Source organism: Wolffia australiana, chromosome 14 (assembly GCF_029677425.1).
Source record: "Wolffia australiana isolate 7733 chromosome 14, ASM2967742v1".
NCBI classification, from domain to species: domain Eukaryota; kingdom Viridiplantae; phylum Streptophyta; class Magnoliopsida; order Alismatales; family Araceae; genus Wolffia; species Wolffia australiana.
In genome coordinates this window covers 15,807,254-15,835,252 of record NC_135848.1, presented here as the reverse complement: position 1 = coordinate 15,835,252, position 27,999 = coordinate 15,807,254, and the positions used below count along the sequence as shown (strand labels likewise).

At 45.8% G+C, this 27,999-nt stretch overlaps 2 protein-coding genes across 7 annotated transcripts; one reads left to right on the top strand and one right to left on the bottom strand.

The window, feature by feature from the left end:
* Position 1: 1 nt before the first annotated feature.
* Positions 2–26,269, bottom strand: LOC144711802 (uncharacterized). 6 transcript variants are annotated; one of them, XM_078585873.1, is made up of 23 exons: positions 26,130–26,269; positions 25,919–26,019; positions 25,416–25,849; positions 24,935–25,169; positions 24,308–24,371; positions 9,212–9,336; positions 9,010–9,103; positions 8,803–8,906; positions 8,466–8,656; positions 8,226–8,365; positions 7,721–8,002; positions 6,373–6,516; positions 5,709–5,963; positions 5,328–5,468; positions 4,924–5,244; positions 4,676–4,849; positions 3,268–4,207; positions 2,952–3,190; positions 2,681–2,782; positions 1,548–2,594; positions 797–1,474; positions 510–717; positions 2–420 (listed from the first exon to the last, which is right to left on the bottom strand). In XM_078585873.1, the coding sequence occupies exons 3-23, from the start codon at positions 25,636–25,638 to the stop codon at positions 92–94; spliced, it is 6,036 nt and encodes a 2,011-aa protein (XP_078441999.1). In that variant the 5' UTR covers positions 25,639–25,849; positions 25,919–26,019; positions 26,130–26,269; the 3' UTR covers positions 2–91. The 6 variants fall into 6 exon arrangements, with proteins under 6 accessions (XP_078441999.1, XP_078442000.1, XP_078442003.1 ...); XM_078585874.1 differs by lacking the exon at positions 25,919–26,019 and having other exon boundaries at positions 26,130–26,264; XM_078585877.1 differs by lacking the exon at positions 26,130–26,269 and having other exon boundaries at positions 5,328–5,393; positions 25,416–26,111.
* On the top strand, positions 26,102–27,997 carry LOC144711804 (Terpenoid synthases superfamily protein). Its single transcript, XM_078585879.1, has 2 exons — positions 26,102–26,259; positions 26,867–27,997. The coding sequence occupies exons 1-2, from the start codon at positions 26,188–26,190 to the stop codon at positions 27,791–27,793; spliced, it is 999 nt and encodes a 332-aa protein (XP_078442005.1). The 5' UTR covers positions 26,102–26,187; the 3' UTR covers positions 27,794–27,997.
* The last annotated feature ends 2 nt before the right edge of the window (positions 27,998–27,999 follow it).

Below are 27,999 nucleotides of genomic sequence, written 5' to 3'. Positions count from 1 at the left end.
CTTTGGTTTGTGTTATCGTGTAGCATCTACCTTGTCCGGTGGCGTTCCCGGCCAAAAAATTGTTTGTGAGCAAAAAAAACCACATGGACGGCTAGGACAGGGACGGCGGCCAGCCGTCGTAGAGAGGGTGAAGCGCTTCCGCGGCGGGCGGGAGGACGGGCCGGTGGGCCGGGCCCGGCTGGGGAGCGAGCAGGAACCCTGGCGGGAGCCTGGGCAGAAACAGATTGGCGGTTGGGGCGGGGCCCGGCGGCGGCGCCGGGGAGGCGGCTCCGCCGCGCTGGTGCGCGTCTCCTCTGGCCATGGCGGTGGCGAGAGGCGCGCGGAGATGGCCCGCAGCGAACCCTCCATGCCTCTGGCCATGGCGGGGCAGCGATGCTTGCTGCGCGAGCTGCTGAATGAAATTGAAAGACTGCGCGGTCCCTGAAAACCACCGGAGAAGACATGGGTCAGCGAGGGCCCACAAGTAGAGAGAGGCTCGGGGCACCTGCCGACGAAGAAAGAAGACGGACCTTGCGCACCGGCGGCGGAGGCGCTGCCGTCGACGAACCGGGAGCGCATGTCCTGGGCCAGGGCCCAGTGGAGCTGGACCTTGGCGTACATTATGGCCTGGACCTTCTTCCCTTCCGCGTGCAAGTTATCGGCCTCGCTGAACAGGGCCTCGTACTTTCTGCGGACCGCGTCCAGCTCCTGCTCTCGGTCGGAGAAGAGCCGCTTCTTCTGCGCAAATCCGGCGGCCCGCCCGCACTTGGGTTAAAAGAAGAGAGTATCCCAGAAACACGACCGGAGGATTGATTACCTTCATGTCGTGGAGCTCGGCGTCCTTTTCTCCCTGTCTCTGAATTTTCATCAGCTCGTTCAGAAGAGGGTCCGGAGGCGACGAGGCCGGCGGCGCCAACCGGGCGACAGAGCTCTGGGATGGCAACCCGAGCGGCGCACCCGCCGCTGCCGCTTTCGCCGCGCTGTGGGCCGACGATGTCGATGGTCGGGAAGCCACCGAGGGAAGAGGAACAGAACCAAACAGCGGCGTCACCACCGCGGCCCCCGCTGAAATCGCCGCGATGCCCTGTCTGGAGTTGACCAGCGGACCCGAAGATGGGCCATGGCCCGGCTGTGGTGGTGGCGCAGAAAGACAAGCCGTGACGATGGGCTTGCGATCCTCAGCCTGCGAGGCCACCGCCGCCGCTGCAAAATTCCCTTCTTCTCTGTCAAACACGGGTTGTGATTGAATGGCAGTGGCCGGAAGAGACTGTTGCGCTATCTGGCTTTCAAAGACGTTGTCCCTGCTTTGACATGGGCTTCCATCTGCCACTTGCTTGGAAGAAAGCTGACTTAATGTGATGTCATTGCCGCCAGGAAGAGCCGCTTGAATTTGAGGTGAGGGTTCGGAGATCTGTGGTGGGACGGATATGCCTGCTTTGGCACCGTCATCCGCCAGAATCGTCGACCTTCCACTCACATCGTTGCTTTCTTTCGCCTGCAAATAATCACAACGCGATGAATGAACTAACACATCGAAGACGGCCATGGAAGAAGGAAAACCTAAAAACCTGTTGAGAGCCACAAGGTGGTGACAGCGCAAGGCATTCTGCGTTGCTTTGTGTAGCATCGGCGCATGGAGAGGCCACATAATCATTATGAATGCTGAGTGGGTTAGTCTCAACAGTTTCACTCGGTTGTAGATTTCGCTCTTCGGTCAACTCAGTGGCTGCCGCCGTTGAAGTCTCTGGTGGGTTGCTTGAAGCTGGAATGCGGGGGAGAGTGGCGCAGGCAGGCTGGAGGGAAGATACATGACGTGCATTTCTCGGATCGATGAGATTTCCAGGCCGATCTAGAGTTTCAAACTCCTCGATGGAGAAACAGGTGTCCTCCAAAGGAATATCTTCGAATAACTCTGGGTTTTTACCCGCCTTCACCTCTGCCAACCAAGATTCCGTCAAATTTTGCTCCCTGTTCTTCGCCTCTGCTTGCAATGAGATGAGTCTTTTCAGCTGATTCTTCATGTGGGTCTCAAACTTGCGCATTCTGTTCTGAAATTTCTGCTCAGCGAAGTCCGATCTTTCCTGCACTATTTCACAGGGCAAGCCTATGGAGATGATCAGATCCTGTTCGACCTCTAGGGCTTTCTTAAGCTTCGCCCCTTGACTTTCCCAGAAGCTGTTGAGTTTTTCAATCTCTAGCTCGTGTTTCCTGCGCAGCTTATCTGCCCTTTTAGAGCAGACCTTCTCGAAGAGTTTAATCCTTAACCTTAGGAGGCTCTCATCCCTCGCTAAAGTTAACCGCGAATCAGGTCTTGAGGGATGAGTTTCGGGAACAGCTGTTTCACATTCCAGCGGTGGAATTTCCCCTTCTTCAAGCTGCTCAGTTTTTAAATCATGCCCGAGATTTTTCCCGTCTTCTTCACGGGATTCCGGTTCGTGGCCCATCTTTCGCCTGAAATCCTCTACAATCTGCGACTTTTTTCTCAACGTCCGGACCTTCTGATATACGGACTCCGTCTCTTCCTCGGTGCACTGAAATTTTAGCGTCTTTTTGGCGAGAAGAAGCGATGTCCTATGGTCCAGCTTGTGTTCCAAAGTGGAGGCTGCTCGCCAACACTGTAAAAAATGAAGATCGTATTTCAGCGCACATGAAATATACAGTCAAAGAGAGAAGAAAATGCCAAAACAAAATATATAGTTACCAAGGATATTATCAAAGCCTGCATTATTGCTGGTTCGAGCGTGATCCGATGGTTTTCAAGGACGTAGGTAAGAAGCATCTTAGCCATTTCGCTAATGCTGGGCTGAAAAGAGGTACGAACAGCGTAATGAGAAATTAATTCAAAGATAGATATGCAAAATTTTAAGATCATCTCGACTGCCCCAGTTTCTTCAAAGAAAAAAATCTCGAAAGCTCACGCAATAAGCTGAATTAAATACAAAGGTATTAACAAGTGAACAAGTGGAGGCTACCGAAAGCTGCAACGTTTCACACAGTTGCTCCAAGTTACGCTTCACAGAAAGATGGGTATCCTTTTGCGGAAGGCACGCCATTGTCTTCTCTCCAGGTTCAACCAAGGCAGTTTCAATCGTTCTTGCTGGCACGCTTCCAGGTGAAGTAAGAGAGATTGAACCCCTCTGACTGGCGACAACCTCAAAACCTGATGAACTCTGATTTTGCTGCACATTAGAATTCCCTTCCTTCGAGCGTCCTGTAATTTCCATGAAGTCTGAGGATATCTGGGAATAGCAAAACAAAGAGGAATATCTATGAAGTTCAATAACTTACCAGATCCTCGTCTGAGGCTACCCGGAACTGGTTGTAATCTGGAAGCTTCATCTTTTTTAGGAACATTAATTTTCATCATTTTCTTGCGTCTCTTACTCGATTCACCATTTTCATCGTCGGACGAATCCTTCCCCGCAAAAGAATCAAAACAGGGCTTCCTTCTTGCCCAGGGAGACCTCAGAGATACGAATTTCCACTTCGGACTTCGCCCCTCGAGAATCCTAGACCAAAAGACATGAGAAGGCTGCTCCTCGGTGGAACCTGCTGATTCTTTCTCGCCAAGAAGAAGCACATCCTTTGAATAGTGGGGGCCAGTATGCTCACACTTTGAAATCTTGGAAAACCTGACAGTACATATCTCTGCGTCATCTGGTGATAAAACTATCTGCAGCTCTTTAATTACCTCATCTAGAATCGGAGTTTTGAAGGAACTGACTGGGCCAATCTTCCGCATCTCATTCCCATGGAATTCATCAAGCTTACTGAACGCATAGGAAGCTCCCCAACTGAGCAAAGACCGACTGACAGCAGAATTGAAATTCTGGATGTTGCTATCGAGGGCAGAATCTTGTTTTGCAAGAATCAGAGCTTTCTCCTCTAGGCTGAACACGGAATATAAGCGGAAAATCTTAATAGGCCATGCGCTCGATTCCAAGCGCATCCGATTGAGCGCTCTGAGGTCATTTGTTGGGTTCCAGTCGCTGCTGAAGATGATTACAGCGTCAACTGCCGTTAGACGTACGGTCGAACTGCAAGCTCGAGTTTCAGTTAAGAAGACAAATCTTCCTTTCTCTTTAATGTTAAACATGTTTAAACATGTCAGCTTCTTCGACGCAGATACTCCACTGTCAAGGCGCTCGTAGGAGTCTTCACCGAATCTTTGACGAAGAAAATCATCCAATATATCTCCTATGCAACACTTTCCATCTCTTCCGGGGACCTGTTTGACAAGAATAACATATTTCAACTATACTTTGTGAACACACTGCCAGAAAATTATCATCAAACCAATTTTAAGACACCCTCTTGTTGAGTCATCTAATAGAGAATGGTACGTGCACGACCCACGATTAAGGAACCCACTAATTTCTGTCTAAAGCTTTAAAAGAATGAATATATTTTTTCTGATAAAGAAATAGGTAGAAAAGGTGACTTGAGGGGACATGGGAAAGTGAGGCGTCAGAAGCAAAGGTTTCTTTAAAGCAATTAAATGATACAGGAAAAATGTAACCAGCACCGCCATTTTTATTAAATGATACAGCATTTAAATGACAACGAGATATTGGACTGCATGACAGCAAGTGCGGCGCCCAGAGGAGGCGGCTGGGTGGAGTTTACTGACAGAATATTTAATGCAAGATTGAACGTTAATAAATACAGACAATACGGAATTGAAAGAACTTCCAACCTGAAAAAGCACAACTGCTCTTTGCCGGCGATCCCTCATCTCTTGGAGAATCCTGTCAAGAAGCTTGAGTTTGCCGCTGGCCTGTACCCCAACATCCAGATTTTCCGTGGCTGAGAGGTTCTCCGTTAATGTAGCTTGCAAAAAGTCATCCACTAGATATGGATGGTCACAACACTGACATGGAACACATAGGCGGAAATTAAAAGCTGTTAGGCCTTTTCTTGACTATGACAAATTTACAAGCTTACCTTGCGTTGGGCTATAACGATACTACTTAGAGTTCCGACACGATCAGTTTTGGCTGGAGATCTTAGCATCAAAGAGTGTGATACAAGGGTAGAACAGTTTTGTTCCAACTGAACAGTGGAGAGCTCAACAGGGACCCAGAACTCCAAATATTTAGATTGCCGAGCCTTTCGGTTACAAATAGTGAAATGTGACAACCTCTCTTTCGCATAAGCGAGGTCGGACATCCTACAGTTCTCATTATCAGTTCCATCATTTTCAAAGCATTGATCTCCCCGAGAATCAAGGAATGACAGCAAACTTAGATATACACCGATGTTATCCTAAAAAAGTCGAGCAAAAAATAATTTTAGGAAGAAAAACATAAGAGCAATAAGAGAATGACATTGACACGTTATCGACATACCTGTAATTGACCGTCAACCAGAATAAGCCGAAAATCAGACGGAAGTTTATTTAGCTGGTCCAAATGCTTGGATACTCGAAAATTATGACAATCGTCAACTATCAATGCTTCCCAACGAAAAAGGCTCAAAGAATCATAATCCTAAACAATGGATAGAAAACTGTTCTTAACGTCAAGAATACAAGATAAATGGCAAGAAACCGTGCTAAGTAGCTGCCGACCTTGTACTCCAAGTTTACGTAGTTCACATTGATAATTTTCTCAATAGTGAAGACAAAAATTGCATCAATTTTTATCATGAGCAGATTAATCAAACATGACGAGTTAAATAACAGAAACATTATAAGTTGTCGAGAAAGAGAAGCAGAAACACGAAGGTACCTCAAGAATCAACTCTGGAAGAGATATAATAACTTGAAACATAAGGGAACCGTCTTCCCGATAAAACTCTATATCTCTGATGATCTTTCGGCCATCTTTGCTTCCACGGTAAGCAATAACGTTGATGGAAGGGGCCAAGCGTTTAAACTCGGACTCCCAAAGGGGGATAGATTCCCCGCTCGATAAGATCAAGAATGGCGAAGTGACATCTGTCTCCGTCGATAATATGAATAGTATTACTTTAGCCATTTTCTCCTGCAGCATTCTGAGATTAGACAATCTCAAAGAGAATAAAAAAGTTTGGCAAGTCATGGTAAAAGCAAAAAAGACAGGAAATAAAAGGCATGGCTTTCAACTATAAAATGTACACCTGGCCTTACACATAAAATCTCAAAACAAATTATGGGATTCCTATCAATGAAGGATATAGTAGAAGGCGAGAAGTACCCGAGGCTCACGTTAGAAAGCGATCAAGTACCAATTATTTCTACGCTGGTTCCTTTCTAATACTTACATGAACGCATCAACTTATAATTTCGAGTATTTTGGAGCAAGCACAAACGCGTGAGGTAAATTATATTTAAGGCCATTCAAAATGAGAAAGCACAGCAAACGGTAAGATACCCGACTTAAATGTCAAAACATTAGCAAATATGAACACTACCTGCTCATCCAATAAAACTAGACTCCGGCCCTTGAGCCAATTCTCTCGCAGCTGATTAAGAGTATGCAGATAATCGTCAACTTGTCCAGACAGAGAACCTTCTGGCAGCAACGGCAACTTAGACATGACTGCCGATTGTCTTAGCTTCACGAAAACAAACCATTATTCCTGTCAGTGACAAGATGACGAGAAAGAAGAAGAAAAATATTTGAAATTATGATCCGAATCAATTAGAGAAAATGTTAACTATTTTCAGAGAAGTTATTATTTACGCATAAAGACTTTTTTTTTGAAAGAACATAAAGAGAATATTATACGAGAAGTAAATATAAAGATCGGACAGCCTGCCGCAAAGAAAATAGAATACAAACAGCATCGACTGGCAAAGTATAGAACGCGTATATTTTGTGAATTCTATAAAAGTAGACTTCCCAACAGACCACTGTTATACTGATGGCACTTCTATGGTGGACCTGTGGTACCACATCTTCCTCAAACTTGCACATACCAATTAAGTGACAAACGAATCAAACGCCCTTTATTCTCAATCAGCACAGGATTGTTGTGAAACAAGCTGAACAAGATGAGCTAATTTGAGCATCAGCCTTTTTCTTCCTAAAGAACGAGAAAGCACAAGAGGTAAACAACACAGGCACCCTTCATATAGGCCTTCTCATTCTCTCTAGGCAAATGACATTAGACTGGCAATCAAATCGGGGCTTTGTTGGTTTGGCTTTAGCAAACATGACCACGCACATACCCTTCGATCATGATCTTTCACCTCATGTTGCACTCTACTTCATGTAAAACGAATATTGGTCAACAGCAAACAACTTTGACGATGAATGTGGCCATCAGATTTTTTTTTTTTTTTGAACTATATTGTGGCCATCAGATAGCTCTGCTACAAAACGATTAGCACGATCACTCTGATATTTCAAGTAGACAAGATTTCCCAATGCCCGAATATACAAATGACTAAAGTCAAATTTCCCCATCCACTAGAAAGATAGCACTGATAGATTAGCCGAAGATAATTATTTTTTATAAAAACTAGAGGAAGAAATCTCTTCCAAAAAAAATTTGAGGAAGAAGGGGAAGCTCGTGACATATTTTACAACTGAAACTGAAAATTAATTGACTAGAGGAACAAAATTGCAAGATATGAACTGGGGAGCACTGTTTAACTATTAAGTTACAAGGGTACTAGGGTAATAAGTTATGGACCACCCGCTAGTCTGCAATAGAAAACACATTCAAATCGAGAAAATTATCAACCATTGTAAACAGAGTCCATTAATCGGCAATACGTCTACAATTAATTCAAGAACTCAGGCTTGGAGGGAACCTCATCCGTTTCTGGAGAGATGAATGATTTTCTTGCTTCATTTTGGCGGCTTTCAAAGCTTTTTATAAGAGCAATGCCTTTGGGTGAGTTTAAACACAATGATTTATCGGATTCCCATGTTGCATGTTCATAACCAAGGCCAGTCCATTTTACTAGCCACACGTGGTCGCAAGGTGTTGCAAAGCGATCACTACAAGATTCATCGGCAATAGCTGGGGGTAAAATTAGTTTTCTCTTCAACAAACGCTCAGGAATTGTCCACTCTGTATTCCAGAGTTTTGCCTGGAAACCAAAATAATGAGGTTAAAAGCACCTCAGAATTCGATGTACAAGCATGATCAATCCAGGCCTATGAATACATTAAAACCGCTTTTCCATTGAAATATAAGATACTACGTTTCAGAAATCCATAATCAACACGGCTTGATAGCCCATAAAAAGATCAACTGAAAAAGATCACATAGAAAACTAAATAATATCCATCGCAGAACTAAAAGTGACGAACCTTCTCTGTCCTATTTCTTCTTTTGAACTCCTCAAGAAGATGCGAAGCCTTGTTAAGAAGCTCTTTTTCAGACACCCATTTGTTATGGACATGAGAAAGACCTCTATATTTGACCAAGAATTCTTTCTTTTGTCCTGTTCCTAGAGGTAAGAAGATTCAAATTCCATTCGCAAACAACAAATCACATTCATCAAGTATGAGTGAACCAGAAAATGAAGATAATCAACTGCTCATTCATACCGCTTGAATCTGATGAACACACTACACGTGCATCGATAATAGACTCTATTTCTTCAGAAAATGAAAGAGGCGTGAGCTTCATCTTCTCTGAGCAGCAATGGCAATACCAACGTCCAGAAGGAAACTCCGATGGAGGCATATCAAGGCAAGAAAGATGATACCTTCTGCTACAGCCTTGACCATTACAATGCCTGTAAAATACTAAAATCAGTAGTCTCTAACTGAATAAATAAAACCTCCTAGTACACATTCTAGAACAAGGATAGGCAAGAGTGGAACAAACACAGATTTGAAAGATGAGCAGAAAGCTGAAGAAAAGAAAATGAGCGCCACTCACAATAGCAGCCCTGGGCGTTCGCATATGACACATATATCATGGACAGTATATCGAATGCCATTACTTGCGTCAAGGACTTTTAATGGTCCGTTTTCATCTCCAACCTGATTTGGAAAGTTTCAAGTAAGACTTGAGACCGTCAGTTACAGTGTAACGATCAGATGTAATTGGATCTGAAAACAGGTAAAATCAAAGGAAGAAATAAACCTCTTCAGAAGCAAAGGAATCCAGATCTGAATTTCCCGACAAAATAGGATGGGCTTTTTGTCTGCAAATCTTGCAGGGGAAAATGTGCCAAATACTGAACTGAGATTCCTTTCAAACAATGATAAGAAATCATCCGACGAAATGAACGCATAACATTTGAAAACATAAACACGGACAGAGAAATGTGGGAAAAGAAGCGTACCCCTCTAATTCATTCGATGCCTCTGCGCTAGTCTTATCGAACATTTGGACAGGGTCACCTTTTTTTGGAACGTTAGCTGCAATTTCTTCATCGCATTCTAATTCATGGTTGAGATCACAGATACCCTACAATGAAGGAATAGAATCATTGCAATCACTTGAATGAAATGAAAATCTCAAGGGTTGACACAAAAGTTTCATTAGAAGCCCATTTTCCACGTCACAATAGATATATATCCCCGCAGAAAATGATATCATTCCTGAAGAAAATTCTTCAGACTCGGGACCATGAGAAGTTGTGGAGAAAAAAGAGGGAATACTGTTGACATTATTGTCTCCTTTCCTTTTTCTTTTCTTCTTTCTATTATTAGCTCCTTTCTATTATTAGCCCATTAAGGGCCCTTTCTATTATTAGCCCATTAGGGCTCCCTATAAAACCCCTTGTAATCTCTTTGTTTGAGTATCAAGAATTGTTCTTTCTTCTTGTCTTCATGGTATCAGAACCCTAACCCTAACCCTAATCCGGGTTCCTGGGCTCAACCGTAGCTCCGATCTCTGGCGTTTCTACATTCGCCACGATCTTGAGCTCCTCCTCCTTCCGGTTGGCTACCTGCTCCTGGCGGCGCAGCTTCTTTCCGGCCACATTTCCCACTTCCCGCACCGCACTCCCTCCTCGGCTGTGCTTCTCTCTTGGCAGCGTACGCTTCCCTCTCGACCGCGCGCTCTCCTCTCGGTCGCGGCCGCGCTCCCTCCTCGACTCTTCAGCCGCGCACGCAGCCAATAGCTGCGGGCGTTCCTGCAGCCGTGTGCTCCTCGTGCGACACTTCATTCTGTGATCAAGATGACGGAGCCTGTATCGGTTTCCGGTGTGACGCCAGCATCGACGCCACCCAGTGTGGGTCAAACGTCAAATGCTTCGGAGGCACCTCTTGAGTCGGGGAATTGGTCGGCTTCACCTGGACCGTTTTCTCTGCCTCGGATGCCTCCAGATGGGATGTTCACCGGCTTTAACCTTCTTCAGTGGCAGCAATATATCCAGATTACTCTCAAGGGACGACTGATGCGTCATTTACTTGAAGAAGGGCCTTCCAAGACAGACTCCAAGTACTATGACTGGCTAGACGTTGAAGGGGTGGTCCATCGATGGCTTTTGGATAGTATTTCACCGAGTATCAAGGGTGAATTTCTGTCTCTTGAGTCTGCCCGGGCCGTGTGGGAAGCGGCCCTTGACAGCCACTCCAAGAAAAATAATATTGCCACACTGTATGAGCTAGTGCATCGGGCCGCCAATCTGCGTCAAGGAGACAGGACGATCATGGAGTACAGCACAGAACTCATTTCTCTATGGAATGAGATTGATCACTACATGCCTCCGGACCCTCACTCGGTGGATCGCAAGTACACTCTTCAACTTCGGGTTTTTCAGTTCCTTATAGGACTTAACCCGGAATATGAAGCGGTACGGGCTCAGCTTATACACCGGGAGAAAGAGCTTTCCTTCAAGGATGCGCTTCGCAGCGCGAGAATTGAAGAATCTCGCCAGCAGTCCCAGACCCCGGCTTCTGCACTTGTAGCACATTCGTCTTCCTCCACGCGCTCCTCGGTGACGACCACATCGACTGGAGCAGGAGCTTCGTCTCGTGGTCCATCTACTCGGACTGAGGAATCCTCCAAAGGCAATCCTTCCCTTTTCTGCAATTACTGCAAAAAGCGGGGTCACTCCAAGGAGACGTGCTTTAAGCTTCAACGGAAGCGAACACAACAGAGCAATCTCGCTACGGTTGCACCTTCTGTCAACCAAGTACCGATGCCTGGTCAAGTGCCTCTGTCCTATGGTCTTCTTCCAAGTGGAGCATCTTCGGCGAGTGCTTCTCTTCCCGGCTTTACACCTGAAGAAGTGGAACGTCTTCGGCGATTGCTTGACCCTCCAGTCGTGGGCTCGTGCTCTCTAGCTAACGCGGGTATGTCCACCATTCCTTCTCCTCCTCCTGCACCATCTCCGCTGCCATCATCATCCACTTGGCTTCTTGACTCTGGTGCCACTGCCCACATGACACCCAATCCTAGAGCTTTTGTGACCTATGAACCCGTTTCCGGCTCCTCCAAAGTTAAAACAGCTTCCGGTGATCTTCTCACTGTGGCTGGGATTGGTCGTGTGTCTCTCTCTCCTTCGATGAACCTCACTAAAGTTCTTCATGTTCCACGGCTTGCTCATCATCTTCTTTCTTTATCCCGCCTTGTTCGTGATCTGAACCAAGATCTTACATTCACTCCTAATACCTGTTTTTATCGTGATAAGGTGTCGGGGAGGACGATTTCCATTGCTGAGGAGCATGAGGGTCTCTATCTTGTTCGATCTCCTTGTCTCCTCGCTGTTGCTGCCGCTGCAGTTCCCCTTTCGGCGCCTCATGAGAGTTTGTGGCTTCTCCATCGACGCCTCGGCCATCCATCCTTTGCTACTCTTTATCGTTTATTTCCAAAACTTTTCCAAGGCCACTCTGTGGACCGCTTTGTTTGTGATGCTTGTCGAATTGCTAAACATCATCGTACTACGTATCCTATTTCTTCTTCCCATTTGATGACTCCTTTTGCTCTCGTTCACACCGACGTGTGGGGACCCTCCCCTGTTCATAGCACGTCCGGTGCTCGGTGGTTATGTATATTCATTGATGACGCTACTCGTTTCATGTGGGCCTATCTCTTGAAAAATAAATCAGAGATCTCCCTTGTTATTCCTCAGTTCTACTCTCTCATTCAAACTCAATTCTGCACTTCTATTCGTCGCTTCCGCTCCGACAATGCCCGAGACTATGTCAATTCCACGTTAAGTACTTTCTTCCAAGAAAAAGGCATCATCCATGAAACCACATGTCCTTACACCCCCCAGCAAAATGGAGTTGCAGAACGAAAATTTCACACATTTTTGAAATGGCTCGAGCCTCTTATTTCACATGCATGTGCCAAAGTATTTTGGGCTGAAGCTGTCCTAACTGCCATTCATCTTCTCAACCGTCTTCCGTCTCGCGATTTAACTACTCTACTCCCATTGATTGTCTCCAGCATTCCTTCCCCAACATTTCTCTCGAACCAATCTTACCCCTCGTGTCTTTGGGTGCGTTTGCTTTGCTCCTAACCACCATCTTGGTCGTGACAAGCTTGATCCTCGGGCCATCCAATGTGTCTTCGTCGGCTATGCTTCTACTCAAAAGGGTTATCGATGTTATCATCCACCCTCTCGTCGATTTATTGTCACCAAGGATGCTACCTTTGACGAATTCACTCCGTATTACCCCTCTTCTTCTCCGCCTTCTCCTTCTTTACCACCTCAATCAGATCCCCTTGAATTTCTTATTCTTCCTAACTCATCTCCCTCGTCACCAGTCCCAAGTCCTTCCTTGCCTGTTCCTCTCAAAGAGCCTCCATCTGATATTCCCATGAACACCTTGTCCTCTGATCCTCTGCCTGCACCAATCCCAAATCCACCTGTCCTTACTAAAGATCCATCCTCTGCTTCATCGAACCCTCCTGCAGAGTCCCCATCGGATCCCTCTATCCCACTATGTTGTGCCCCTTTACCTATACGCTGCCCGCCAGAAAACGCTATGGTATCACTCTTGCTCGCAAGCCTTGTGTTCCTCCTACCCCTGAAGTTCCCTCATCCTCCTCATCCACTCCTCTTGAAAATCCTTCATTAGCACTTGTGTCTTGCCCTCATCCTTCTCCATTGTATCCATTAGCCGCATCCATCTCATCTCATCGTCTTTCCCCATCCTACCACGCTCTTCTCACCTCCCTTGACACTATCTCCCTTCCAAAGACGGTGGACGTAGCCCTCTCTTCCTCATTGGCCGGGCAATGGAGGAGGAGCTACAAGCACTTGCCCTAAATGACACATGGGATCTGGTTCCACTACCGCCGGGCAAGCACTTGGTTGGCAGTCGTTGGGTTTATGCTGTAAAGCACAATTCCGACGGCTCTACTGAAAGGCACAAGGCACGTGTTGTGGCTCAAGGGTTTACCCAACAGTATGGCATTGATTATCAGGAAACGTTTGCCCCTGTGGCCAAGATGAACACTGTCCGGATTCTCTTGGCTCTTGCCGCCGATCGGGGCTGGATATTGCAGCAATATGATGTCAAGAATGCTTTTCTTCATGGTGATTTGACTGAGGAGATCTATATGGCCTTACCTCCTGGATATGCCTCCTTAGTGCCGTCTACTCCGAGTTCAGTTGTTTGTCGCCTGAAGAAAGCGCTGTACGGTTTGAAGCAATCTCCTCGTGCTTGGTTTGGCCGTTTCACCATGGCCATGAAGAACCGGGGATACCGTCAGTGTAATGGAGATCACACGCTTTTCCACCGTCATTCCACGTCCGGGGGAGTGGCTATTCTTCTCGTGTACGTGGATGACATTATCATCACGGGTGATGATACGAGTCCATTACTCAACTGGCTATGTATCTGTCGCCGGACTTTGCCATACGTCATCTTGGCCCATTACGATATTTTCTTGGTATTGAGGTGGCTTATTCTTCGAGTGGGATTTTCATCTGTCAGCGGAAATATACAGTGGATCTTCTTTGCGAGCTGGGAAAGGAAGACTCCAAGCCTATTTCGACACCGATTGATGTGAGTCATCGACTTGGTGCGGATGAGAATGAAGATCCGCTGAGCCCGGACAATATCGAAGACTTGTGGGCAAACTGCTCTATCTCACCCACACCCGTCCCGACATTGCATATACAGTGGGTGTTCTAAGTCAGTTTATGCAGAACCTCGAATGAGTCATCTTCATGCTGCCCATCGCCTCCGCTTTCTTGAAGGGCACCATTGGCCGTGGATTAATGTTAGTCGTCACAGTGGTCTGCGTAGAAGTCTACACTGATGCCGACACGCAGGATCTGTGGTTGATCGTCGGTCGACCTCTGGGTACTGCACCTTCTTGGGAGGCAATCTTATTACTTGGAGGAGTAAGAAACAGAAAGTGGTCCCTCGATCAAGTGCTGAAGCGGAGTTCCGTGCCCTTGTGCATGGTCTTTGTGAAGCACTTTGGATTACCCAACTGCTTCGTGAACTAAGGTGTCCGTTTTCTTCCCCTGTTCAGCTGTTCTGTGACAACAAATCGGCTATCAGCATTGCTCATGATCCCGTCCAGCATGATCGTACAAAACACATTGAGATCGATCGACATTTCATTAAAGAGAAGCTTGAGTCGGGAAATTTCTGCACGCCATATGTTCCGTCAGCTGAACAGCTTGCAGACATCTTCACCAAAGGGCTTCATGCCCCTCGGTTTGAGGAGCTCTGTTCCAAGCTGGGTGTGGAAAACATCCACGCTCAAGCTTGAGGGGGAGTGTTGACATTATTGTCTCCTTTCCTTTTTCTTTTCTTCTTTCTATTATTAGCTCCTTTCTATTATTAGCCCATTAAGGGCCCTTTCTATTATTAGCCCATTAGGGCTCCCTATAAAACCCCTTGTAATCTCTTTGTTTGAGTATCAAGAATTGTTCAGACTCGGGACCATGAGAAGTTGTGGAGAAAAAAGAGGGAATACACTTCACAGTAACATAACCAACGTCCTCATTGTTATTCCTACTTCCAAAATATCAAATTCAAAAGCAGATCAATGAAACTCCATTGCGTAACACATACGTTTGGTCATGAGTCCTTTCATATAATAAGGTTTCAGTGTATCCTTCCTAACTGGTATTGTGTCAAGAAAACAATCCCTTAATGACAGGTGTCCTACTTAAATCACATATGTTTTTTTCCTTCAGAGCGCCTACTTATGGATTATTCATATCGGGTCTTTCTTACCTAACTGACATCTAGATCAAGTAGTCACAAGCCATACAGTGCTCGCAAGCGCCCCCAGAGCAGGGGGGACCAGAAAACTACTGTTTTACCGTTCTCCCTAAGCGCCTTAAATTGGACACTTGCTGGTTTCCTAAACAAGCCCTCGAGCCTCCTTTGCGACACCTTCCTCATAGAAGCCGTTGGATTGGTCCAGAAGGCCGAATTCTATAGTACCTTTTAAAGTTTAATCAAAATTTAACAATGAAATACCTTTTAAACTTTTGCGATAGAAGCGGCCAGTTAATAGAGCTGTGTCGGGAAGTGATACTTGTTATCAGGTAAGAGAGACACCTGTCCCGTAAGCTGGCCCTTTTTGATTGAAAAATAATTTATTAGGCGTAATATGCCAATGACTCCTAACTGGGAATGTGGGTGCCATAGAGCTTCTCATAGAAACACAAAAGTGCTACAATCTGGCCTGAACCTTCGAATAGGCTTCGTGGGATCAATAACCATATCTGCAAAGTATAGTAGAATTCCCCGCAACAGTAATTTGGGAAGTCCCTCCAAGAAAGACTCCCAAACAATTATTGCGAGAGCTGGAGAAGCATCTACGACTAAAGCATCAAATCTACATAACAGCTTGCCACCTATGCTCCACCATCTATTCGAAGTTTGGGAACCTAGGTTATAATATCCCAAACAAATGGCCGACTAAGAGAATGAAACGGAGCAGGGAGACTACTGGACGCACTCGTACCTTCTCCGTCGACATGCAATCCCCATCTTCGTCTCCTGTGATTGTCTCCTCTTCACCGCATATTCAGGTTGCTTGTCCTCTGTCGATCCCTACCTCCTCCATTCAACCTCGACTTGACCATTCACTTTCTCCTCTTCATCTCAGGAACTTTATCTCTCAAATCTCCTCAATTCCATTCTATTGTTACAGAATTGGTGCAAGTCAACACGTCCCACGAGGAGCTTTTTTTTTTTGAAAACATATGAGGCGGTCACCCGAACAAATCAGTAACCACCTGACAAGTACATGGTTCGAGCCCTAGGACTCTATTACATGTATACATTTTCCTCTTTCCTCTTCATCCCCATCATGAGGAAAACCATGATGCTATGAGACCTTCTATCTCATGAGCGAGCCCGTCGGTAGAGGCCTTTCCCCCTCGGAAGATCACCTCATTTCTGTGTAGCCAGATTCTCGAGAGCACTGTCAGCGCTCGTCCCCCCACTTCTCTATGCCTGGGACCGGTCCTCTGCATGGACTCCCAAAAGGCCTCCTCTGATGACGTGTTCACCGCCAGCTGTGCGTGCAAAAGGGCATCCAAAATCGCCATCTCTCGTGCACAACACGCATACCCTCCGGGCATCTGGATACATTCTCTTGAGAAAGACACGGGTCATCTGTCTTTTTCGGAGCAAGAGCCACCCAAAAATCTTGGCCTTAAGCGGAACCTTAAGATGCCAGACAGCTTGACACGCCTGGATCAAATTTTTGTCTTCCACGTTGCCCTGTCAGATCTGTGCATAGGCTTTCCCCTCTGAGAAAGGAGCTCTTGTCCAATCCCAACCATCTGATTCCCACGGGTTAGAGCGGATCTGATTAAGAGCTTGTTGCAAGCCCAAGAAATCAGTCAGTCGTTGGTCTGACAAGGCACCTTCAACCCCCCACGAGGAGCATATTGAATTGGTGGATTCTTTGTTCATATAAAGGGTTGATGATCATATCACTTCAACAAAAAAAATCAAACCCGGTGTGGATAGTTACCGAGGTTGCAGGTCAGTTTATGGAAGTTTGATGCTGGCATCTGATTTGGTCCCAACCAAACCAAGACCGAATTCTTGAAAGAAGAAGAAATAATCACAGAAACAAATGATAGAATGTCAATCCTCAGGCAGAAGTGGAAATCCCATTTCAGACACTTCTCCTCAAACTCTCTGATACGGTCCCTATAAGAACATATGAAAGGAGAAAAAGGAAGGGCCTGAAAGTTAGTGGGTCAGCTGGTGCAGAGCCGCCCAAGTAAGCAACGGTTTCTTGAAAAATAGCTTAGGAGGGAAATAAAGAGGGAGTCTTAAATATTTGACTTATATGCGTTTTATCATATGCACTGATCAGTACAGTCTTAAATATTTGTTATGTCAGAAGCAGATTCAAGAACCTTACAACAAATGGGTCGATATACTACTGGGTTTCAATTTTGAGATTGAGTACAACCCAGGTAGAGTAATATAGTAGCAGATGCCTTATCCCGAGCCCCAATACTCTCAGACCTCCAGTCTGATATGATTTGTATCGAATTGGTAAGAAAACCCCAATATCGTTGACGCCGATCCCCTAGTAGCTAGCTCCCCTTATTGGTATAAACGCCCTCAGAAGACCCTTGCCGCATACAGCTGGTCTCTCCAAGATCTCCCCACACCCTCCAAGAAGTCTAACTGACCACAGGTCCTTTCTTGGAGGTCTCACCTCTTATTTATAGACATAATCTATTCTCTTACCACTCCCAGTCAAGACTGGGAGTTAGTAGCCACGTCAGCATCACATGGGCCATCAGGTACCCTCGTGCCTGTTGACTTGTCAACATTCTTTACTTGGCTCCCCTTCTTTTCCTCCTCTCATATATTATAATGGGAACCATATCATAGTCTTTGCACATATCACAACTAAAACTGTTAGACCAATCCATTATTCAGAAAGAGATCTCTCAAGACCCGAAGTTTCAGAAGGTGATTAGAGATTTGAAACTCAATCCTCTATCAAATCCCAAATTCAAACTTCATCATGGTACCCTATTGTATAAAGGCAGACTGGTGCTAGTGGAGAATTCCTCATTGCTACCCACAGTATTACTAACATACCATGATTCAGCGTCAGGGGCACAGAGGCCGTAAAAGAACATAAAAGAGAATAGCTTAGGATTTGTGTTACACTGAAGAAGAACTCCCTCATGGTCGAGCTTCCTGAGGGAGATCCATCGGCTAGGGTTTTGGAAAAAGTAATCTCATTTTTTCTCATTAGCCCCCATAGTCTTATGGGTTACATAGTGGGCCCAAACTAACTGGGTCGTAGACACTTACAAGTAGAAAGTTTTTAAGAGAAATACAAGTGAGAGAAAAAAAGACATAAAGGAAATAAATAAAGTCTTGACGAGGTCCCTTGTTGACACCCCTCACAAGCCAGTGCACAGATGCTTCTGATCCCAAGCTTGCTCTGTATGCGACCAAAAATGTTCTCTTCAGTCCTTTGGTAAAGAGATCTGCAATGTGGTTAGCAGACCTGACTTGCTTAATCAGAACACGTCCCTGGTCAATCTTCTCCCTGATCCAATGCTTGTTTAGCTCAATGTGCTTTGTTCTGTCATATGGAACAGGGTTGTGGGAAATATCAATTGCTGCTTTACTGTGGCAATATAGAGCCGTACGCTTCTGTTGCTTCTGCCCAAGTTCGGTAAGAATATTTCTGATCCACAATGTCTCACTAATACCTTCACTAATGCCCTATATTCTGCCTCAGCGCTAGATAATGAAATTTCAGGTTGCTTCTTACTCCTCCAGGTTATTAAATTTCCTCAAAGAAATGAGCAATAGCCTGACGTTAACCTCCTGTCTATCAGTGATCCTTCCCAGTCAGCATCTATGTATACTGTTGAATGTACGGGGCATAATTAAGCCCAATAAACTCATTGTAATCTCTATCGGGCTAAAATAAAAGTCACTTAACACCTTAGGCCCATTACCCGATTTGAAAATATCAAATCGGGTAAGTCCTCGGCTAGTTTTCTAGCCGTTAGAACTAGCCGTTACAAACGGCTAGTTACTACCCTATAAAAAGGGATCTCCCATTGTATTTTTCTTTACAGTTTTAATATACATTTTCCTTCTCTTCTTGTTGCCTTCTCCTCATGAGATCATTCTTGCAAGTTACTTGAAGAATCGACATGGTATCAGAGCAGGCTTTGTGATCACCTGTTGAAAGCTGAAGCTCCAAGATTGCTGCTAAGGAGAAGTTCATCCCACGGGAGGATCTTCTTCTAGATCGTTGGAGCTGAATTTCATCTCATCAGAAAAATTTTCTTTATTATGGCACACGAAGCTGCAAAAGTTTCTTCTCAAGTGGTTACTTCAAGCCATCAAATTCTGTTCGCTCATAGATGGCTTACCCAATTTCCAGTGATTGCCAAGTGCAATATTTTCAACGGAAATAATCTTCTACTGTGGGAGAGGAATATCCAGGCAGTCTTGAAGCCCAGTAAGCTTACTCATCATCTCACAGAAAATGCTCCAGAGGAGACTCATCCAAGTTTTCCAAAGTGGACAACAGAGGAGGAGTTCTTGTTCGCATGGATGCAAGATTCAATTGCATCTGAGCAATTAACAAGATTTTCAACATGTGGAACAGCAAAATCCTTGTGGGAAGCAATTCATCGAAGTCATTCTAAAAGGGATGATAAGACGAAGATTATTGATCTTATTGTACAAGCATACACTATCAGGCAAGGAGATATGGATGTCTTGACTTATTCAAACAAGCTACGAGATATCCATAATGAGCTGGATCACTGTCGACCACCGTCTACAGATCCAGTTGCCAGAGCTCATGAAGCAACGAATCGGCTGTGTCAGTTCCTACAAGGGCTCAGGCCTGAGTTTGAACTAATCAGGAGTAAATTGTACAATAGGGAGGAAGAGCCCACTTTCGATCAAGCAGTGTCCAAAGTTAAGCAGGAAGAAAGCCGCTTAAATGCAGCTCGTGGCGCAATTGAGAATACAGCATATGCTACAAAGTCTCAGAATCTTGCTGGAACTGAGAGAATAAACAAGGAAGAATTGGTCTGCAACTACTGCAAGAAGAAGGGCCATATCAAAGACAAGTGCTGGAAGCTTCATGGAAAGCCTCCACATATTGCCAGAGCACATCTAGCACAACAAGGAGCAACCAATTCAGAAAACTTACCCTCAGCCCAGGACTTCCAGAAGATGATCCAAGAATTCCAGACCTTGAAGTCAATCATCTCTGGGGGTGCTGTCATCGGGTCAACGTCCATGGCCAACATTGGTAAAAGGGAAATATTCACTCATATTACTTTGTTTACTAGGAATCCAGAAAAGGCTTGGATCCTAGACTCAGGAGCAACAGACCATATGTCATCTAGAAGAGAAATCTTTATAACATATGAGAAAATTGCTCCTGGAAAGCATGTTCAAACTGCTGATGGCACACTACTTCCAGTAGTTGGCATTATTAGTATGAACATTCAGCCCAGGGGGGTGGCCGGAGGGGGCGAGGGCTAGAGGGGGAAGCCGGCGGCGGGACCTGAGGAGGCAGCGGGGACAACCGGAGGGGACCGACCGGCAGAAGGGGAGGGGTTGGGATTTTCGCACAACAGGAAATTTTCGCACCGCACCGACCCCTGTGTGGTGGGCGGTGCGGTGTGCGAATATGCCGTGCGAATTACCGCACAACCGCTCCGCACATGCGCCCAACCGCACGAGCGGGATCCGCTCGCACGGTTTGGACCATGTCTAGCTACAAGTCTTTCCTTATATCTTTCTAGAGTACCATCAGCTTGATATTTCACAGCAAAAACCCATCGACAACACACGGGACGTTTACCAAGTGGAGCATCGACAATCTCCCAAGTGTTATTTTTAATTAGTGCTCCCATCACAATATCCATAGCCTTCTTCCAGTTCATTTCTTTGAGTGCTTCATCATGTATTCTTGGGATAGACACGGAACTGAGAGCTGTAATAAAAGACTGGCATGCACGCCCTAAGTGTTGATAGCATACCACATTGGAAAGTGGATACTTGTCCTTCTGAGTACATAGCCTTTTTCCTTCCCTCAGGGCAATAGGACATCCACTATCATCTTTTTCCACCTCGGCTGATCGACCAAGAGTGTCAATTGCGTCTTTCTCTGCAGGTTCTCCAACTTCACCACTTTCATTCTCACCAGCTTCACTTGATGTTTCAGCCTGATCATATTCAGTCCTTGGAAGTCTTTCATCTCAAATATATGATATGATTCGAGTCTTGTAACATTCGCTGATATCACCATTCTCCTCGAAGTCGGATCATACCACATATACCACTTTTGATTATGCGAATAACCCAGAAACACACATCTCCCAGCTCGAAGACTAAATTTATCTCTTGGATTATGGATATGCACAAATGCTGTACAACCAAATATCCTTGGAGTCAGATCAGTCTACCGAGCCCGTGGATAAAATTTCATCATCAGATTTACAGGGCTTTCATAGTTCAAAGTTTTTTATGGCAATCTATTAATTATATGCACCCGCTGCCTAGAGGCTTTTGGGAACTGCATAATGTGAGAGCAATGATCGAGCCATTGTAGTTACATGACCTATCCTCCTTTCTGCTAACCTGTTCTGTTGTGGGGTATACACACAAGATGATTCATGTAATACACCCTCCTGAGCACTGTTGTGGGGTATACACATTGTTTCTTGAAAAGTAGCTCAGGAAGGAAATAAAGAGGGAGTTATAAATAAGGATACAGGACGGGAAATAAGCACGGAAGCTTTGGGGCTTTTCGTGGAGCGAGCAATTCTTGAGGAGCAGGAGCTGTAATCGGCATGAGGCTCTTCAGGGGATGTGGCTGCAGGCAAGAACGAAGACAAAGTCGGGGTGTTCTTGTACGACGAGGGCTAGGAGTGAGGATCCAATCTGTAAGTCCCATTCATCAGAAATTTTTACCATTCGATATGGTTGTGTATATTTCTCCAGCTGCATACAGTCCCCAGCTCTGAAGATGCTGCCCTCTCTGCAATTCCGCCACAAACCCAAAGCCATGTTCTTCCCCCTGGGCCTTCCTGATATAGAATCAAGAAATTTCTTCCTCCACTACCAGGTCTGCCCTGGTAGTTGACTTCTTTAACTTCCCACCAGCCGTTGTACTAACTATGACTACCAGATCTGTCCTGGTAGTGGACTTCTTTAACTTCCCACCTGCCATTGTACTAACGATGACTACCAGGTCTGTCCTGGTAGTTGACTTCTTTAACTTCCCACCTGCCTTGTAATAACGATGACTAGCAGGACTGTCCTGGTAGTTGACTTCTTTAACTTCCAACCTGCCATTGTACTAACGATGTCTTATGCCCTTTTTTTCTTCCATCCACATATTTTATTGTCTCCAATGTGTAATCAACCGTATCCCCTTCGTAAATATATTTGCAACCTGGTCACATCATCCCAAAAAATCAGATTAGCATCTCCACTTTCCACCTTATCCTTGAAAAATGACAGTCAATTGCAACATGCTTAGTCCATTCACATCACACCAGATTAAATGCAATTGCTATATTTTTACAGTATAACATAATAGGTTCATCAGGCATCACCTTTGGTCCCTGTAGAATCCTTCCAATAAAGATACCTTCACAAATCACATGTCAAAGTGATCTGCGTTTCAGCACTCAATCTGGCTACAACTGTATGCTTCTTGCTCTCCCAGCTAACTTAGCTCTCATATAAAAGTGCTCAGTATCCAGATCTGAACCTCTATATCTTCCCAACATAATTGGCATCAGTGTAGATATTGATGGTTCTATCACTGCATTTCTCAAGTGTATCCCTTATCCTGAAGTACCTTTTAGGTGGGCAGCCAAGAGGTGTAATCCACAAGGATCATGAATAAACTGGCTCAGTAAGCTGAATGCAAAGCCGATAACTGGTCAAGTCTGATTTAAAATATTAACCTTGCACCCAGTATCTTATATGATTTATAGATTACTAAGCAGCGGTCTTTACCTCCACACAATTTTACATATGGATCTGACGAAATCCAGAGTGGTCACCAAACGATTATGGTGAGTAGTCGTGTGCCAGAGCTTGTATCATGCCTCCTCACCATGACTAACTTTCTTACAATAATCTCAGAAAAGAGAATTATCTCCTTTGGCTCCTTGACCAGGCAATGCTGAATTCATGGCCAAGGAAGCCATGCATGGCTTCATCACCTCGTGTCGCATATGTGATCCCCCCCCAAATGGCTCATGATGAGAGCTCTGAATCTGGTGAAGAGCCATCACAGAGGCTGGTTCAGCATGAACAAGACGAAGGTTACAGGTTAGAATTTTCTCCAAATCGATGAACTGGCGGCAGAGACTCATACTCTGGATTCAATCCCATTAGGATTTTGAAAAACCAGACTTGAAGAACGTACCTGCGATCAACTGAGTAGGGATCAGGAGCATGTAGTGATCCAACTTGGCCTATAGAGAGGTTAATTCAGTGCCATATTTCAGGATAGATTGAAGACCTGGGACCAAATTTATGGAGCAAGTCACGAGACCATATATAATATCCGATTCACCTCCTCTCTGCAAGGCAAACCCAGTGCAGTATGGGGCTATTTCACGTCTGACCCAATACCAGTAACATTTGGAATAAAAAAAGAGAGGCTGTAGATAGACATAGGAACACGGCCTTTACTCAACCTCAACATGAGCACATATTGGACCTTGATGCGGTACGCAATCCCACGTATGAAGGACGACCCAGGCCCGAGCAGAAAGCTGACAGATCAGCCCAGATAGGCCCAATAACAGGGCATACCTAAGAGAGGAGGAGGAGACAGTCTTCCTTTGTGCATCCACACTCTTGCAGTCTGTCCTGCAGTCTGGCCACATTGCGCCAACAGCCAGGCAGTGTGTTTGCAATATTCTCGGGGTGTCGCCACACTCCATTGGTATGTCTGCAGTAGAGTTCCTTTCAGGGTCCCATTTTGGTATGCCAGCATACTCTAGAGAATAAAGTCATAATGAGCCCTCTCATTTTGTAACTGGTGTTTTTTGGGTCTCTTTCATAAATCAATTAAAATCCTGAGAAACTTTTTGGGTCTCTTTCATTCCAGCCATTGCGCGATGACAGGTGGAGGTCTCGCCAGAGATCTCACCAAGGAAATTGGTCCCTATGTGACAGGCTAAACAAATCTTGGCCCAAACCTTTATAAGTAAACTTATTTAAGGGAAATCCATAAACGAAATCTATTATTTTTCTTTCTTCATGTCTCGTTGTCAAGAAGCTTTTTGTCAATACCCCTCCTGGTGATCAAACTTCCTCAACAGGAGTTTTTGGATTAATTTATACAGAGTTCTAGGCTACTAAATGCTCACATCGCAAAATAAAAATAGAAAGACAAAAATGAATGAAAGCATGCTTGTACTGCAGGATAACAAAAATATTAGTCCAGAAATATATATCAGGAAAAAAAACAGCAAAAGAAATATTTAAACTGTAGGATTCGAGCTGACCTCATGAACTACACTTGTGATCTCACTCTCCGCAGAAAGATTCCCACTTAAATTGTTATGGATCCTGAAAGGAATTATAAAATTGTCCGTGCAAGCTATGAAAGGGTTCTCACGTATCTCAAAGAATGCAACAAAACGACAGTTGGCACTCACAGTTTTCAGAAATACAATTCAAAAAAAAAAGATCTTATTTTCTTGCCAATAGAGCGTATGCCTTCATGCTAGAAAAGGGAGCACAAAATGTATACCATAAAGAGCAGAGAAAATAAAATATATCCATATATATCATAATCTATTATTTTACATGTCGCCACCTCGGAAAAAAGAAATTGTTGGTGAATACCTAGATTGTATTGGTAAAAATTTATCAAAAAAATAAAATATAATATATTTGTAATTAATCCATACGAAGGATCTACATACAACAACTAATTTACGCCCACAGGGTAGAAGCAAGAAAGTAAAACAAAGGTATCGTGAGAGCTTCTTTCTACAACAAATTACAAAGCGACACATAATTTTTTAGAGTACACAAATGATTTCAAGGATGAAAAATTCAAAGCTATATATGAAAAAAAACAGGTTCAGAGAGGTGTATATCGTTTGGAAATAGAGAGCAATTAAAACCTTTGATTATCAACTTCAGCAGGCGGTGTGCTGAGATGATCACAGTCCCCTTGAGGAGAAAGGGAGTGAGAAACTTCCAACGACGCGCTTTGATTTGACTCCCGGTTCTCTATTGATTCCACGGACATTCCTTCAGAAATAATTTGACTGCAGGATTTAGGGGCTTCATCCTCTCCTTTGAGGTTGCCAGAGGAATGCCCCTCATTCACATCTTCATTTCGATCCGTTAAGGGTTCTGGAATTAGATCAACAGCCGAACCTCCAATATTAGAATCATTTCCTTGATTACCCACAAAATCTGAGAAAAAAAATCATCTCCAAGGCCAAATTTCAGGCAACATTCTTTATAAATATATGAGAGCGTTCAAGCAGACTCCAAGGCCAATAAATGCAAGCAGACGCAGTCAAAGAAGAAAACGCAACAAATACGACACACTGAGTGAAAATATAACAGAGTCGAAAGCCGTCGCAGTATCCATACCAGGCTTTATCTTCCGTTGCAGCAATGTCCTGTATGTGAGAGCGTTCAACCTTCTCTTCCGTCTAACATTGTCAGGATTCGACGGCATATCTCCCGATCCCGCATTGATGGACGTTGGGGTTTCATCTCCGCAGGAGATTCGTACAAAGTTTGTCCCACAAACAGTCTTCGGCGATGCATCCTCTCTACGTCTGCTGGACCCCCCCGATGAACTACGGCTCATCTCCTCTCTTCCTTCAGAGTCTGACGGCTGAGATGACGCGATTCTCCTCGACCTTCCAGCGAGCGGGATTGAGCTGATATTGTAGGCTGGAGAAACGTCGGAGTTCTCAGAATGGAACGCGCCGTCATGGAAAACCCCAGCCGCAGAACTCTCTTCCCCGACGGCTTCGTCCTTTAGCAATGGCTTCGTCTTTCTTTAGCGATTATCATGGCTGCCGGCAAAATGAGACATGAATCATTAACCCACAAGAACAGCAGAAATCGGAAGAATGGCAAACAACCGAGGGAAGAACAGTCGGCAGTCGAACGAGAGATGATGATGATGATGATGAGGATAACGATCGCTTCAATCGCCGCAGGCGATGATCATCAGTTACAGCGTCTGCGCGGAACCGCAACGAAGATGGCGGAAGCAAGTCAAGAAACAGACTCTGCCAGAAGAATAGAGACCTGAAGCCCGCGCAAGAAGTTGAGAAGAGAAGACTATTTTACCCCCGGGCTGTCTTCCTCGTCGAGGAAGCTGAATTTATAAAGCGTCCACCGCCATTGAATGTCGGTCTCGAGCTCTCTGCTCCGGCTGCGCTGTCGTGCCGTCGTGCGGGGTGAAGAAGGCGCGTTGAAGGTATATGCATCGTGGGATCTCGCCGTCTTCTTCGCCTTCTCTTCTGGGTTTTAGCCTTGTGCTTCTTCTCGGACACCGCTGTGTCCTCCAACTCCGCTGATCCGTCTCCCCATCGCGCGCGCAGAGTTTTCTCGCGATTATCTGAAACTTATTCGATCACGGTGTGAAGATGGACCTTAATTTCAGGTTTAATTTGATGAATTCTTTCCCTCTCGTTCTAATCCTTCATAGTTTTGCGTCCCATTCGTCCGCGGAAAATCTCGACCTAGATTCTCCCTTCGAGCTGTATGGACTCGGCAGGTCATCTAGAATTCTCTCCGAGAATAGCCAGATTCTGGTGAGATCTCGGTGTCCGATGAAACCTACTCACCGACGAATCCGCGCAACATTTGATCATCTTGCCTCCCCTCTTTTGGAGAGCAATACATTTATAGAGGCGGAACCTGAGAAAAAAATTGGGTTCCTCGAGCTGATCCTCGTTCTTTGTCCCACTCCCGTCTTGCGCCGGTGATGCTCATCGATCATCTTTGTGGATGAACCGGGCTATTCTCTGAATGGTGGATTATTTTCGCGAGCAATTGTTGATAATCGCGATGTTGATTATCAGGAAGCGATGAGCGGTCTCTCGGCAGCCGGCGGCAGCGCGGGCGCGCGGGCAGCCTTCTCGTACTGCGCGCGGCAGGTGCGGACGTACGAGTACCACCACTACCTCTGCCTCCTCCGTCTTCCGCCCGCCGCGCGGCAGGCGGCCTTCGCGCTCCGAGCGTTCAACATCGAGACGGCAAAAGCCATGGACACGTCCTCCAACCCCAGAACCGGGCTGATGCGCCTCCTCTGGTGGCAGGAAGCCCTCGACAAAGTCTTCTCCGGCCGGCCCGTCGAGCACCCCGTCGCGCAGGCCCTGTCCTCCTCCCTCGGCAGCGAGCAGCGAGTCATCAGCAAGCGCTGGCTGAAGCGCTCGGTGGAGGCCCGGGTGAGCGACGCGCAGAGAGAGCGCGGCGAGCCGCCGGAGACCATGGCGGAGATGGAGAGGTACGCGGAGAACACCCAGTCTGGCATCCTGTACTCGATTCTGCAGGCCGCCGGGGTGCGGAGCGCCGCCGCGGACCACGCGGCGTCTCACCTGGGCAAGGCGAGCGGACTCCTCCTGCTCCTCAAGGCCTTCCCTTACCATCTGGGCCGGACGGGGAGGATTACACACTTGCCCAGGGAGGTGGCGGAGAAGCACGGCTTGGTGGCGGCGGGGAGCCGGGACGTTGCGGTCGAGCCGTCGGAGAAGTTCTCCGAGGCGGTGTTCGAGGTGGCGGCGGCGGCGAACGCGCATCTTCAGAGGGCGCGGGAGCTGCGCGGCTCGGTGCCGCCGCCGGCGCTGCCTGTGCTGCTGCCCGCGGTGGCGGCGCAGGTCTTCCTCGATTCTTTGCGCCGGGCTGGGTTCGACGTCTTCGACCCGAGGCTGGCCCGCGGCGTGATGGGCGTCTCGCCGCTGTGGTTTCAGATGAAGGTGGCCTGGCACGCGTGGAGGAGCTCCTACTGATCGTTGCTTCCTTGCGAACTTGCTGCCAGCCGAGGATGACGGAGGACCCGGACTAAACTTATAGCTATTTGGAGGCGTTCGTTGTAGTGTTCGCCGTCCATCATTGGTAGATATTATATTAGTTAGTTTTAATCACATTGGTAGATTTTAATATGTATTCAATGCCCGTTATTATGTAGTGTGCATTTTTCTTTTTTTCTTCCATA

Coding starts and splice junctions, on each gene's coding strand:
- LOC144711802 (XM_078585873.1), bottom strand. CDS start 25,638: ATGAGCCGTAGTTCATCGGGGGGGTCCAGCAGACGTAGAGAGGATGCA. Junction 24,372..24,934: donor GCTGAAGTTGATAATCAAAG/GTTTTAATTGCT, acceptor AATTCCTTTCAG/GATCCATAACAATTTAAGTG. Junction 718..796: donor CCGAGCTCCACGACATGAAG/GTAATCAATCCT, acceptor GGATTTGCGCAG/AAGAAGCGGCTCTTCTCCGA.
- LOC144711804 (XM_078585879.1), top strand. CDS start 26,188: ATGTCGGTCTCGAGCTCTCTGCTCCGGCTGCGCTGTCGTGCCGTCGTG. Junction 26,260..26,866: donor GTGAAGAAGGCGCGTTGAAG/GTATATGCATCG, acceptor GTTGATTATCAG/GAAGCGATGAGCGGTCTCTC.